The following is a 14,267-nucleotide window of genomic DNA, read 5'->3' as shown; positions in this document are numbered from 1 at the left end:
AATCGCCTAGATCCAATGGGCAGGTTTTATACAGTTTTTCTCCCCCGAGGCAGAATTTTATTGTTAGTTTGTATCTGCAACACATATTCATGTGTTTTCTTTCTCTGACCGCTTGGTTCTGAATGCTTCTTCTCGGCAGAATCAGGCGCCTGAATGGAATTCCAGAAAGTCGGCATTGGGATGCTGATAGCAACATCTCTGGGTCTTCCTCTTCTAGATTGGTATCATGTGTTAATCACCAGAGGAGGCAGGTGGCTCTTCCTTGATGGATGGGACATCTCCTGTTTGGCCATTCCTTTTGGTTGCTAATCTGGGCTTTGCCCTTCTATTGTCTGGAGTCTCTACGATTGCAAATCAGTCTTGGCAAGCAGGAGAGTTTCCACCATTTGGTGGGAACCCTCTGCTTGTAATACAGTTTATAGTTTATAACATATAGAACACGAATTTATCTCAAAATACCCATCTCAGGGTGAAGAATATTTTATCTTCTCCAGTCAGAATTTCTGTTGTTACCATTTCAGTCTGTTGCTTCTTGTTGTGCATCTCAGAGAGTGGCTTGGCTCATTCTTCTCTATAAAACAACTTTAGACAGTTGACGACTGCAATCAGATTTAGTCTTCTCTTCTCTTGGCTGGATAAAACCAGTTTAGATCAGCCTCTCCTTGTATATAAGCCCCCTTGTGGACCATTCCTCCTGCTTGTCAAGGTCAATGTGAATGACAGGCCTGCCTTTGCATGTCATGTGCTTCCTGCAGTTTTGTGTCATATGCTAACTTGTTCAGGGTCCTAGGGTCCTTCTGTGCCCTTTTCCAGGCCATTGGTGATGATGTTAAACAGTGTCAGTCTCAGCGCTGACCCTTAAGAAATCCTGTTTAAGTGGACCGGCATCTCTATGATCACTTGCAGTTAATCATAGTGGAGTCATTCACCTTTGGTTATCTGGTATAACCAAATGTTTTCCTATTTTACCTCTCTCTCTTTCTCTCCCTCCCTCTTTATACAACTATGTACTCATGCACACACATTCTGCAGAATTATGAGTTTCTGTTACATAAATTGACAGTAAAGGAATTTGACAAAGAATATTCTAATTTTTGCTTCTCTGTTCAATTTTCACCGGCTCTTCTGGATTTTTGCTCTAGTATAAGATAAATCCAGACACACTAGTTGAACTCATCTACTGGACATTGTGTAGGAATCTGGGTGAGTCAACATCTAGTTCAAGGTGCCAATGATTATTTTTATCTCCCTTCTCAAACTTTCTCCTTTTTTACCATATTTTCTAATTGTTCTGTGCATATTTCTTCAATACGGCAATCTCTTTTACATCTTATTTTCTTTTTCTCTTTGATTTGTCAGGTATTGGAAAGCAGCTCTGTTGCCACTCATTGCTAATTTAGAAGCACACTTTCTCTTGATTATGAAAATAAATCTGAGAGGGGCTTTGGTTCTCAATTCTGTTACCATAACATCGAAGATTTTTTCTTAATGTGTAATTTCTGAAGTATCATTCTTAGTGTCTCTTCTCAGCATTGGGAGAACATCCAAATGGTAAATTATCTGGTATGGCCCTCCTGTATAGTTTTACTGTATGCAGTGAATTATTTGACATGGTTTACATGATAAAGGAAGGAGACAGTACTGGTTACAATGATCTATTTAAAATCCCTCATGATTAAATTCTAAGATCTTTCTTGGAAAAAAGGTTCACCCTTATTGCAGTAAATTCAGTGACACAACATTGGTAGATTCCTCTTGTACTATTTTCCTTGAAATTACATAAAGTAGGAAAAGTTGACTAGAAATCACAGAGATGTGACTGCTCTTCTAGATCCACTGCATGTCAGCTGTAGATGTGAGAGATGCAATGGAGCAAGTGCTTTGTGTGCTGTTTAGAAGTGTAGTTCTGAAAAATATATACATGGTAAGCCCAGTATGTTGGATTTCACGTGGACATTGGAGATGCTTTTCGTTAATACTGGGGATCTCAGCAGCACATACTACTACTAATCCAGATTTTCCAGGCAGAACTATGGATTCCAGGCTGGCAGTGATAAGATTGAAAAGAGGAGTGTCAAGGCGATTAAAAGAGACTTTAGGGCACTGGGTCAAGCGGTTGGTAAGACAGGGGCCCAGGTACTGTTCTGCTCAGTCCCTTTGATGGCAGAGAAAAAGGATGAAAGGAATAGGACAACACATCATTAACAAGTGGCTTAAGGGTTGGTGTCATCAACAAAATTTTGGATTCTTTGATCATGGGGCAACTTTTATGGCACCTGCTATGTTGGAACCAGATGGGATACATCTCTCTGTTAAGGGTAGAAGGTTCTTAGCTCATGAAATGTAAGACTTTATTGAGAGGGCTTTAAATGAAGTTTGAAGGTGGAAGGGGATGCAGCTGGGCTGCCTGGAAGCAGGCCCAAGGGTGGTAAGCCTGAGTCAGGGGTGAAATCAGTAGCCCAGCTGAAGTGCATATATACCAATGCATGCAGCATGGGTAACAAACAGGAAGAGCTGGAGGCCATGGTGCAACAGCAAAGCTATGATGCAGTTGCCATCACGGAAACATGGTGGGATGAGTCACATAGCTGGAGCACTGCACTTGATGGCTACAAGCTCTTCAGAAGGGACAGGAAAGGGAGAGGAGGTGGAGGGGTGGTCCTTTATATTAAGAAGGCTTTTGATGCCATAGGTGATAACAGGTAATGAAGATGGAGTTGAATGCCTATGGGTAAGAATTAAGGGGAAAGCCAACAAGGCTGACATCCTACTGGGAGTCTGTTATCATCCATGCAACCAGGAGGAAGAGGTGGACAACTTATTCTATAAGCAGCTGGAGAATGTTTCAGGATCATCAGCCCTTGTTCTTGTAGGTGATTTCAACCTGCCAGACATCTGCTGGGAACTTAATACAGCAGAAAAGAGACAGTCCAGGAAATTTTTAGAGTGCATGGAGGACAACTTTTTGTCATAGCTGGTGGGTGAGCCCACCAGGGAAAGGACCGTCTTAGATCTGTTGTTTGCAAATAGAGGTGGGCTGATGGGAGATGTGGTGGTTGGAGGCCGATTGGGTCAGAGTAATCATGAAATTATAGAGTTTTCAATATTTGGTGAAATCAGGAGGAGCACCAATAAGACTCTTACATTGGATTTCTGGAGGGCAGACTTTGGCCTATTTAGGAGACTTATTCAGAGAGCTCCTTAGGAAGCAGCATTTAAAAACAAAGGAGTTCAGGAAAGCTGGGCATGCTTCAAAACAGAGATTTTGAGGGCACAGGAACAGACTGTCCCTGTGTGTCGAAAGATGAGTCGATAAGGTAAACCTCCAGCCTGGACAGGCAAGGAGGTTTTGGAGGAACTTAGGAATAAAAAGAACATGTATCATTTTTGGAAGGAGGGTCAGGTCTCTCAGGAAGTACTTAAGGGGGCTGCTAGAGCATGTAGGAAAAAAATTAGGGAGGCCAAAGCTCAGTTTGAATTTAAAATGGTGATTTCTGTAAAGGATAATAAAAAATGTTTCTACAAATATATTAATGGTAAAATGAAAGGTAAGGCCAACTTTTGTTCTCTATTGGATGAGGAAGGGAACTTAGTAACAGCAGATGAGGAGAAGGCAGAAGTGCTTAATGCTTTCTTTGCCTCAGTTTTCAGTGGGAAGACAACTTGCCTTCAAGACAACTGTTCTCTTGGGTTGGTTGATGGTGCTAGGGAACAGAATGGTCCCCCCATTATCCAAGAGGAGGCAATCAGAGAACTGCTGAGATGCTTGGATACTCATAAATCTATGGACCCAGATGGGATCCATCCCAGGGTGATAAGGGAGCTGGCAGATGAGCTTGCAAAGCCACTCTCCATCATTTACCAACAGTCCTGGCTCACTGGTGAGGTTCCAGATGACTGGAAACTGGCCAATGTGACACCCATTCACAAAAAAGGGTGCAAAGGAGGATCCTGGTAATTACAGACCAGTCAGTCTGACCTCAGTACCTGGCAAAATAATGGAACAGTTTATACTGAGTGTCATCACACAGAATTTACAGGATGGCCAGGGTCTCAGGCCCAGCCAGCATGGGTTTATGAGAGGTAGGTCATGTTTGACCAACCTGATCTCCTTTTATGACCAGGTGACCCACCTGGTGGATGCAGGAAGGGCTGTGGATGTTGTCTATTTGGACTTCAGCAAGGCTTTTGACACTGTCTCCCACAGCATACTCCTGGATAGGCTGGCAGCCTGTGGCTTGGACAGGAGCACTCTTTGCTGCGTTAGGAACTGGCTGGATGGCTGGGCCCAGAGAGTGGTGGTGAACAGTGCTGCATCCAGCTGGTGGCCAGTCACCAGTGGTGTCCCTCAGGGGTCTGTGCTGGGGCCTGTTCTGTTCAATATTTTTATTGATGACATGGATGAGGGAATTTAATCTTTCATTAGTAAACTTGAGGATGACACTGAGCTGGGAGTGTGTGTTGATCTGTTGGAAGATAGGATGGCTCTGCAGAGAGATCTCGAACAGTTGGATGGATAGGCAGAGTCTAACAAGATGAAGTTTAATAAGTCCAAGTGCTGAATCTTGTGCTTTGGCCCCTGCAGCATTGTAGGCTGGGGACAGTGTGGCTGGACAGTGCCCAGGAGGAAAGGGACCTGGGAGTGCTGGTCAGTAGCCTGCTGAACATGAGCCAGCAGTGTGCCCAGGTGGACAGGAGGGCCAATGGCATCCTGGCTTGTATCTGGAATAGCGTGGTCAGCAGGAGCAGGGAGGTCATACTTCCCCTGTACTTGGCACTGGTCAGGCCACACCTTGAGTATTGTGTCCAGTTCTGGGCCCCTCAGTTTAGGAAGGACATTGAAACACTTGAGTGTGTCCAGAGGAGGGCAACAAGACTGGTGAAGAACTTGGAAAACAAGCCATATGAAGAACGACCAAGGGACCTGGGGTTGTTTAGCCTGAAGAAAAGGAGACTCAGAGGTGACCTTATCACTCTCTACAACTCCCTGAAGAGTGATTGTACTCAGCTGGGGGTTGGTCTCTTTATCCGGGCAGCAACTGACAGAATGAGAGGACACAGTCTCAAGCTGGACCAAGGGAAATATAGGTTGGACATTAGGAAAAAGATTTTTCATGGAAAGAATGATAAGGTATTGGAATAGTCTGCCCAGGGTGGTGGTGGAGTCATCAGCCCTGGACATGTTTAAAAAAATACTGGGTGTAGCATTCAATGCCATGATCTAGTTGAGATGTTAGGACATGGGTTGCACTCGATGATCTTGAAGGTCTCTTCCAACCTACACATTCTGTGATATTCTATGAAAGAAAGCCAAACCCAGCAGCATTGGCTGGTGTCACAGCAGCCCTCTTATTAGAGGGTGAAAATGAACCAAGGCACAGACTACTTGTTAAACACTGCATAAAAAGAGTCATGGTTTATTCCTCTTTGTGGCTTAGTCATCTCAACTCCAACTATTCACTGACTCTGGCTGCAGCAAACTCCTACTGTAGACTTCCTTTGCAGCTTCTGACAGCTGGGTATTTCCTGCTAAACTATGACTGTATATATTAGTTCGCAGACTCTGTATGCAGGCTTTTACCCAGCTAGACTGTGATGGCAGGTTCAACAACAGGCTCTAACTGCAGACCCAGACTGACCTTGCAGCAGTGATTCTCTCTCCCCAGGATCCTGCTTCATGATTCTCTGCTTCATGACCCTTAAGGTTCTTCCTCCCTGGTCATCCTCCCCTTACCAACTCACCCCTTCTTTTATCTCACTCATCCTTATTGGATATAGCTGTTACTCATGAGGGGGGAGGCTGTTTAGGTTAATTAACACACCTGTTACTTATCAGGGGTGAGGTCACCTCTATTCTTTTCTACAGGCTGGGTTTGGAGTGGGGAGGTAATAGCCTACAAACTCATTTCCTGAGGCCAGGTTTGCATACACTCCACCCCAACCAAGGCAGGAGAAGGAGAATTTTGGGTGTGTGGCATAACCTCCAGTCAGAGAAAGTTAACATCTATCCTAGCTTACACAAACTGGCTCAGTTGTAAACTCCCCCACACCCTGGGGAGGCCCCACCCACATGGGACATTCATATGAGAGGCAGCGGAAGAGGTGTCATAAACCATTAGACCCTGAAAGAGCCCCTCAGACTTGTTCCTGAGGCTTTGCACCAGAGGAAGGCATGCTATGCAAACTGATGTAACAAATCCAGAGTCTGTTGCAAGAGACAGTGTCAAACTTGCCCCCTGCTCCTAGAGGAGGTAGCTGGGCATTCCAATCTGACCGAAATATATATTAATCTATTAAACTCTGCTTTGCAGGACCCTTACCACCAAGAAGACCAGAAGATGAGAATCAATGGGACACCATTGGGATCCAGGGGGTGGTGATATTTTCTCCTTAATCTGTCTTCTCTGTCACTCTCTTTTTCTCCTCCACTCTTCTCCTATTTCTTTCTCTCTCTCTCCTCTCCTCACATTCACTGTTAAATAAAATCCATACTATTGACTTTAGCATATGGTCTCATTTGCATCTTAATTCAAGCAGAGACACCTCTCTAATAATTTTAATAACTAGATCATAACAGAAGTCAGCTGCCAGAAGTCCTTTAGCATAAAGGCCTTTGGTCCTATGTACCAGCATGTCTTCCTAGTATGCCACACACATCTCCCTTTGCTTACCTCCCTATGGATGCCACACTGTTGTAACGCATTAATTGGGTTTATATTGTGTTTCATTTTTATACTGGGGTTTGTTATGCTTTTCTATTGTATTCCCTGTTCCCCTTGGAAACTGTTATCACGTGGTTTGTCCCTGCTCGGCCGCACCCATCCCCCACACTGGAATGTAACCCAACTCTGTTCCACTCCCACCTTATCCCTGATTGGGCAGTGGCTTGTCCCTGCCTCTGGGCCCATCCCCCCCGGGGAAAATGCCCCGGGAGAGGTGGGAGTGGCCTCTCTCTGCCACCAGGGTGACGAGAAGGAACTCCAGCTGGCAGGAACAGGACTCCAGAATAAAGCCGTGATATTCCCCTGGTGAGAGAGCAGGCTCTTTCCTTTTGCCATTAGTGGACGTCTGGTCTCATAAAGAAACACCACACCACATGAAAATAATACTTACTCTATACCTGCAGACTGGTGATCTATGCTTAGTTCCTGGTAACACAATGTGCTGCCTCTGGGTGATGCACATTTCTGCTTTACTTGCTGCTTTCCAAACTGTTGAGGAATACACCTGGTCCACGTAGCCCAGTTTGCTAGCTGCAAATTGAGATGCAGATTGAGCTCTGGGTAGGAGCCTGAGACAAGAGGCTGTGAAATGCTGACCTTTTGGATAACATGCTTCTGTATTATTGTGCTGTGAATAAATTGCTTTTTGGAACTCATCACCTGAGACTCTGTTACAGAAAACGTGAGGTCAAACTGGGAAGGAAACCTGGTCTGACTGCATGTGAGTGGGGTGTGTCAAGTGGGGCTCCCTTCAGCTCACTGGAGCCACTCACTGTAAAGGGGCTTCAGTCCTGAGTTAAGGTCTCTGCCACTGGGGGAGTGTGACCACTAGAGAGTCTCATAAATGGGAAGACTGGGGAGTTTTAACACAAACCAGACAGCTTTCATCACCTGCTTAGGCCTATGGGGGGACCTGCTTACCTCTTCCTCCTTGGACAGCAGAGCTGCTGCTTGCTGAAGCTTTCAAACAGGCTCTTTGGAGCCATGTGTGGTATCTCAGCAATGCGTAGAAAGAAACAGTTATTGTAGGCCACCTATTTTTGTCTGGGTAAAAGGGCTATGTGGGGACTTCAGAACTTGTCTTCCATAAGCAGGAAAAACACAATACCTAGAACACCAGGAGCAAACGCAGGATCGGTTTGTACTATGCACCTCAGAAATCAAGTGGGTTCAGAATTTCAATATCCGAAAAGTCATGTCTGAGACTCCCATCTGGGCCACTGTCTTTTTACTGATATTCAGATTTCTCAAACCAAACAGGCCATTCTGTTACTAGTACCATGTTATTAGTACTCTACCATTATGGTTTTCAGCTTCAAACTTGTTGGGTCATTTGAGTGCAGTTTAACTTTTATTTTATTTTTGTATTTTACTCTCTGTCACTGCTTCCTGGCCAGGACTCTAAATGTTCTTCAACTCTATGTCCCCTCTCAAAGTCCTTTCCCCATTCCTTTGTCCTCTGAGAAAGGAGGACCCAGGTTTGTGTATAAAATATTTATCAATTTATACACTGTATTGATGTTATCTCTACTTATTTTTTACTCCTTTCTTAGCAAAGTTTAGTAACTTGATTTGCCTTTTTTTCACACTACTGTGCATGGATAAGACATTTTCATACAACTACCTGTCTTGTAACAGCTCAGGGCTCTTCCTTTTAAATGTGAAGGTAGGATAGTTTCTTCCCACATGTCCTGCTTTAAAATGAGTTTCCCTAAATTCTATATTTTTGCCCATATACTCAGTATTCAAAGACTCTTCTGCTTGCAGTTCTTCTCAGTCTGCCATTGCTTATATGTCCCTAAATAACACTGTACTGTCGGCAGACTCTGACAGTGCCATTTCCAGATTCTTGGGAAATATGTTGCACAGATCAAGTTCCAAAACACTTCCTTGTGTGACTCTATTGATTACCTCCTTTTCCTCTGAAAAAGGACTATTGACTGTCTTATTTGCTTATTTCCTTGTCTTATTCAGTTATTTACCCCTGCAATTAATTATTTCTTGGGCAGTGTAACTTTTAAGAGCTTTTGATGATTAACCTCTCCAAATTCCTTCCAGAAATCCATGGTCAATATTCCAGGATCTATCTTCCTTAGCCATGAGGGACTAATAAGTATTTTCAGTAGGATTGTGAGACTGTGAGGCAGTTCTTCCCTTTACAAAAGCCCTTATGACTCATCCCTACTAGAACATCTTTATGCATATGCTCACCAATTCTAATCTATTTTACAGTTTCCATTAAATTGCCTGCTATGGACATCAGGACTGTACTTTTCTAGATTTCTTATTGTCAGAGTCCAGGGCATTCCTTTGGTTGCCCTGGAAGGTCAGAGACCTGGGCAGAGGGGTCTGGGACCTGGACAGGGGGAACTGGGACCCTGGCACAGAGCCCAGGAAGACACTGCCTTTGATCCCAGCCCATGGGAAAGGCTTCTTACATTGCAAGATGAATTACAGGCCACAAGAGTGTGAAAGTTTAGCTTTTCACAGGGTGAAAAATCATAGTTTAGAGTTCTTTAGTATAGAAGTAGATGGGAGCAAGATGGACGATTCTGGGCGTTGTCTCTTGCTTCTTCTTTCTTCTTCATTCACTCCATTTTCTGTGGTGACGGTGGCACAAACTAATTTAAGGAGATTGGGTCAGAGCAGAGATGTTTAGTATAGGTAGTAGGCAAGTAGGCAAGTAACTATAAATAAAGAATACGTAACAATTACTATAAGAGGCAGCGACATCCCAGTGCGGAGGGAGTCGTCAGATGCCCGAGCAGCTGCACAGATCTTAGCTGGGCACAGAAACAATTGTGAGAAATAATAAAGCGTGCAACCTTGAAAAATCAGAACCTGAAGACTCCATCTCTTTCTTGCATCTGGCTCAGGGCTTTTCAGAAGGCAAAGGACTCTAAAACCACCTGAATCTCAGGAGAAAAACCCGAGATCTTAGGCATTCTTTTAAAATCAACTTTCAAGAGTCAGCTGTAGCTGCCTTCTGCTACTTAATCAGTTTTGTGCTAGAGTTTTTTCAGGACTGTTTGTAGTTCACTATTGAATTCTTTTAGAATTGCTGGTTATATACTGTCTGGTCCGTGTGATTTGTTATTATTAATTTTGCCTATATGTTCCATAAGCTGTATGTTACATATGGAATCTTTCAAGACATAACCCCTAGTGGGTCCCCCCATAAAAAAGAAGAGCTAGCTTGAGAATCTTTCATCCATCTCTACTGTAGTGAACACAAATGCAAAGAATTAATTTAGATTTTCTGTTATTTTCTTGAATGTCCTTTTAAATATCTTTCAATTTTACTGGTACTGCAGTCTGTCAGACAGACAGCCAGTGCCTGAAGTGTTTGAAAGGGGATTTATTATTAGATTTTATTCCTTATGCAAGTTGTTCCTCAAATTCTTTTAGACTGTCTTATGGTGTGGTTTACTTTTTATCTGCCACAAGTATGGATTCTATTTCAATTTTATGCCCAGATTTAGCTTTTGGAAGGATGCTTCTAAAAAGCTGTCCCCAGCAACAGGTGTCTTTTAAAATGAAAGCATATATTGGTCGATGGTTTTTTTTTTTCTTGGGTGGGCTTTTTGTTTGGGTTTTTTTTTTGTTTTGTTTTGTTTTGGTTTGGTTTGGTTTTGTTTTTGTTTTTTGGTTTGGTTTGGTTTGGGTTTTTTGTGGGTTTTGGTGGTTTTTTTTGGTCCATAAGAGCTTTATGTAAGGAAGAAAATAATTAGAGAGAGCATCACTGTGAGCTGAAATTGACTGTGCTTGCAGCACCTTATAATGCCTCCCTTGCCTTCCAGAGCTGTACACAGTACTGTATTAAACTAGTGCTCCTGGCTGCAGGGATTGTAACCCCAATGGCACTTGTAAATACATAGGAACAGTATGTAAAAATCAGGAACTCCAGGAAATACTTTGCACAAAATGGTATTGTGTGTGTGCAGGAGACTCATGCTGAACATCTAGACTTGTAGTTTATTGGCTGTAGTCCATTTTATCTTCCTCACCAGAATCTCCACGTCATGACAACCTTGCTGTCTTCATGTCAAGGCATATCCTGAGCAGTCACTGACCCCACCATAGGCTGACTGGTTTTTAGAAATTACTATACCATGATGACAATTCAGGAGTGAATTGTGTTTCTCTTAGAGATTTTTCCTCCTTGGCACACACGCTGACACAGACCTAGGCTAGGGCTCCCGTTCCTTCTTCTTCCCTGCCTCATCTCCCCCTCTCCCTTGAAAGGCAAGGCTGTTTACTGTCATCCCTGCTGCATATAGGAGAGATGACTGTAAGAGTCCCAACTACATCTTTCCCATGTCCCTTCCCCCGACATCCTGTTTGTCTGGATGAGCTCACATCAACTTCAAAGGGTGCCTGCCCCTTGTTCTTTCCCTCAATGCTTTGAAACACCTGCTCTCTTTCTTTCTGCCTGAAATATGTTGCAGGTATGCTTGTGCCTAACCTCTTTGACTTTTACTTGCTGTCTTGACTTCTATCTTGAGCTGCCCTGTCACTGCAGGCAACCTGGCCTGTTGCCTGGACTGTTGGTGAACCTGCTTTGCTCTTCTTGCTCAGGTATTGAATTTGATGACTTTTAGCTCCCAGCTCTATCTTCTACATCCAGATTGGAGCAGTCTGTTCCCGCTACATCCTGACAGTCATACTGTTCAGATGAAAAGAAGCAGCCACTGAGCAAAGAAATAAGTGATAAATGGCAAAAAGATCAAAGATAAATAGCCAAGCATGACAAAGTGGAAACAAAAGATATGTTTTAAGAGAAGGTGTATGATACAGTGGGGAGATCCTTTCCACTGTCCCTGAAGTGAAAAGAAGAAATTATGAGGAAAAGTTAAAAAGGCTATTTTGGCCAAACTAAAGAAGAAAATAAAAGCAGATGCCTGTAGAGAAACATGGGGCAGTTAAGTTAGGCTATCAGGAATGGTTGGAATTGACCCAATGCAAATTTAAGACAGGAAAGGGGAAAACAAAAAAAAGGGCAGTGTTAAAAATTTTTAGTAGTTCTTTGTGAATATTATGGTTACATCTTTACAGTAGTGACAGAGAAGTCTATGGGAACTAGAGGACTAATGCAATTTTCTTGACAGCAGCAGGAAAACCAAACACCATCTCTGAAAGGATGCTAGTGATATATACCTTTCTTTGCAACCCTAGACGATCACCATATTTACATACAGCAAAGTACTTTAAATACACTCAGAATGCATGGCAAATCATGTAGCATCTTCTTAAGGCCGTTGCCATACTGGGCAAAGCAAGCTTCCTTTGCAGCAATGGCAGGAGTCTTGGGGGCATTTCAGTAGCTAGTGTTTCTGCAATAACCCACAAGTTCCTTAAGGACTTTACGAGCCATGAAGTTTGCCCACTATGAACAGTAGTGTTCGGAAAATTAATCCACAAACACCAGAGGTTTATGTCCCAAAAGGAGACAGAGGAGTCCTTTTTCTTTATTTGAATAAAGGGAGAGGCCATGGGGCATTTGCCCTGGGGTCTCTCAGTTTTTCAGAGTACGCAGCCTCCTTTTTATCCTAATTTCCCGGCCGCATTTCCCTCTCTTTTTCTGTACTGGCTGAGGTACTTGAGAGGTACAGACTTCCCAAAATGCCTAAGATTCCCCTTTTAGTGTATAATCCCCCTAATTTTTAATTCTTATGGGATTTATGGGTTTTTCCCCATTGTTGCTTTCATCTTTCAATATTAAATTTCCTTTACAAACAAACCTATAGTTTGTTTGTAAAGGCAAGTATCTTCTTTTTCATTCATCAATCAGTAGAATCCTTCCCATTGTTTCTCTTATCTCTCAGTGCTAGTTTTATCTACCAGCAGACCCCGGGCTTGTTGGTAAAGATAAATCTTGTCATTCTCTCAGCAGTACTATGCAGCAAGTGGAACTTGGAATGGAGATTTTCACTAGGAGGGTGGCATGTGGAGGTCAAAATGCAGACAGGCTGTGTGCAGCAGTGCTCCTGAGGTGCTGTTCTTCAGAGCTGCTGATGTTATAGATCTATGAACTTTCTCTGTAGTCTCTGTAAAAATCAGGAGCTCTGTAAGGTCTCTGAGCTGTTCAGCAGATGTACTGTAACCATGGCACTGCAAGCCTCTGCAGGAAAGTGTGAATCATAAAATGGTTAAACATTGCTGCTGAAACCCGCAGTATGATGAATCATGCAGCTCTATGGAGTATTTGTAGCTGGAGCACAAAATTCATCTGCACCACCAGCTGTAGTATGGGAATCCTTGTGTGGACTTTTTTTATGTCTCTCCTACCTCCTACAAGACAGCCTGATAACACATTCCTGCTTTCTCTCCTGTGCCTAGAAAAAGTACTTCTCTTACACATTGAGACAGAGGGTCGAGATGTCCTGTACCCACCCTCCTGCTCTTGGCTCGCCCGGCCGGACTCGGATATGCTGGAGGCAAGCCGATTGCTAAACAAAAGGTCAATTTATTGCCACAGCTAGCATTTCCTTCTCGCTGTTAGTCTTATTTTCTTCCTCCTTTACAGCATCAAACAAGGTTTCCGACTTCCGGCTCTTTACGGCCATTGAAGAAACAGCGCCAATAGAGACACAGCGCTACGCAATCCGACACCCAAGCAGTGCTCCGGAACTCACACCACTCTCGGCTCCGCCTCTTCCGCCTTGTGCTCCGTCCTGCTCTTCCGCTCGCCGCTGCTGTGCGCCTGCGCGCGGAGAGATAAGGCTCAATCGGTGGCGTGTGCGCGAGCTGTGCGCGTGCGCGGCAGCTGGGATGCCGGACTGCGAGGTGGGCCAGGTGCTGGCATGGCGGAGGCGCGGCCCGGCTCAGGTGAGCATGGCTGGCGCGCTGGGGGAGGGGGACTGTGGAGGGAGACTGCAGGATTGGGTGGGCGTAGTGAAGGGGAGGAGTAGTCATCAGTCCCCAGCGATACTAGCGGGTAGAAAGTCGCGCCGAGGCGAAGGGTGAGGGCTGCGGCACTACCTGTTGCGGCTGCCCCGCCCCGGCGCGCCGCGACTTGGCGGCGCCTGTGCCGCAGGGCCCGGTAGGAAGAGCTTTGCCCGAGGAGGAACGTGCCTGCTCCTGGTATGTGACAAACGAATGTAACGTCTCTGGTAACGCCAGAGAAAATACAGAAAGAAGAGCTTGGTTACTGGAAAACCTGTCTGCTCTCTGCCCATCCATGTCCTTGAAACCCAGATTTCAGGGTGCCCGCACAGTGACCATGACAACGTCTTAGGCCCACGAGCTGCTATAAAATCACGGCTTATTGAGGCGTCGCAGAGGGATCTCTGAGCAGAAGTCTTGGACATGCAGGAGGTTACTGCTTAGAGTAGGTGCTACCTGCGCAGAGGGATCTAGGCAGGGGCTCACGGATGGAGAGCATCTTAAGGACACGGCCTAAGATAGGGATTGAGGGCAACATGCAGAAAAATGCATTTTCTTTTGTTTTGACCGGCTTATGTATATGATGCAGGTTCAGATTAATTTTAGTTTTTTTTGGTTATGGTTGCTGAGGCATGGGAAGGAAACCTTTCAAGATTGATA

General features: G+C 44.3%; 1 protein-coding gene across 5 annotated transcripts in view; it reads left to right on the top strand.

Moving 5' to 3' along the window:
• The first annotated feature begins 13,429 nt into the window (after positions 1-13,429).
• The window catches only part of NFX1 (nuclear transcription factor, X-box binding 1), a 95,334-nt gene continuing 94,496 nt past the window's right edge, over positions 13,430-14,267 (top strand). For all 5 annotated transcript variants that reach the window (XR_009208450.1, XM_058423181.1, XM_040086142.1 and 2 more), the window contains exon 1: positions 13,430-13,550. Coding sequence is in view for 4 of the 5 variants with exons in the window: in XM_058423181.1 (XP_058279164.1) it covers positions 13,526-13,550 (25 nt within the window). In the remaining variant the exon portion in view is untranslated. The remainder of the gene's footprint in view (positions 13,551-14,267) is intronic.

The sequence above is a fragment of the Hirundo rustica genome, chromosome 1 (genome assembly GCF_015227805.2).
Source record: "Hirundo rustica isolate bHirRus1 chromosome 1, bHirRus1.pri.v3, whole genome shotgun sequence".
Classification (NCBI taxonomy): domain Eukaryota; kingdom Metazoa; phylum Chordata; class Aves; order Passeriformes; family Hirundinidae; genus Hirundo; species Hirundo rustica.
This window is presented reverse-complemented; position numbering and strand designations above follow the sequence as displayed.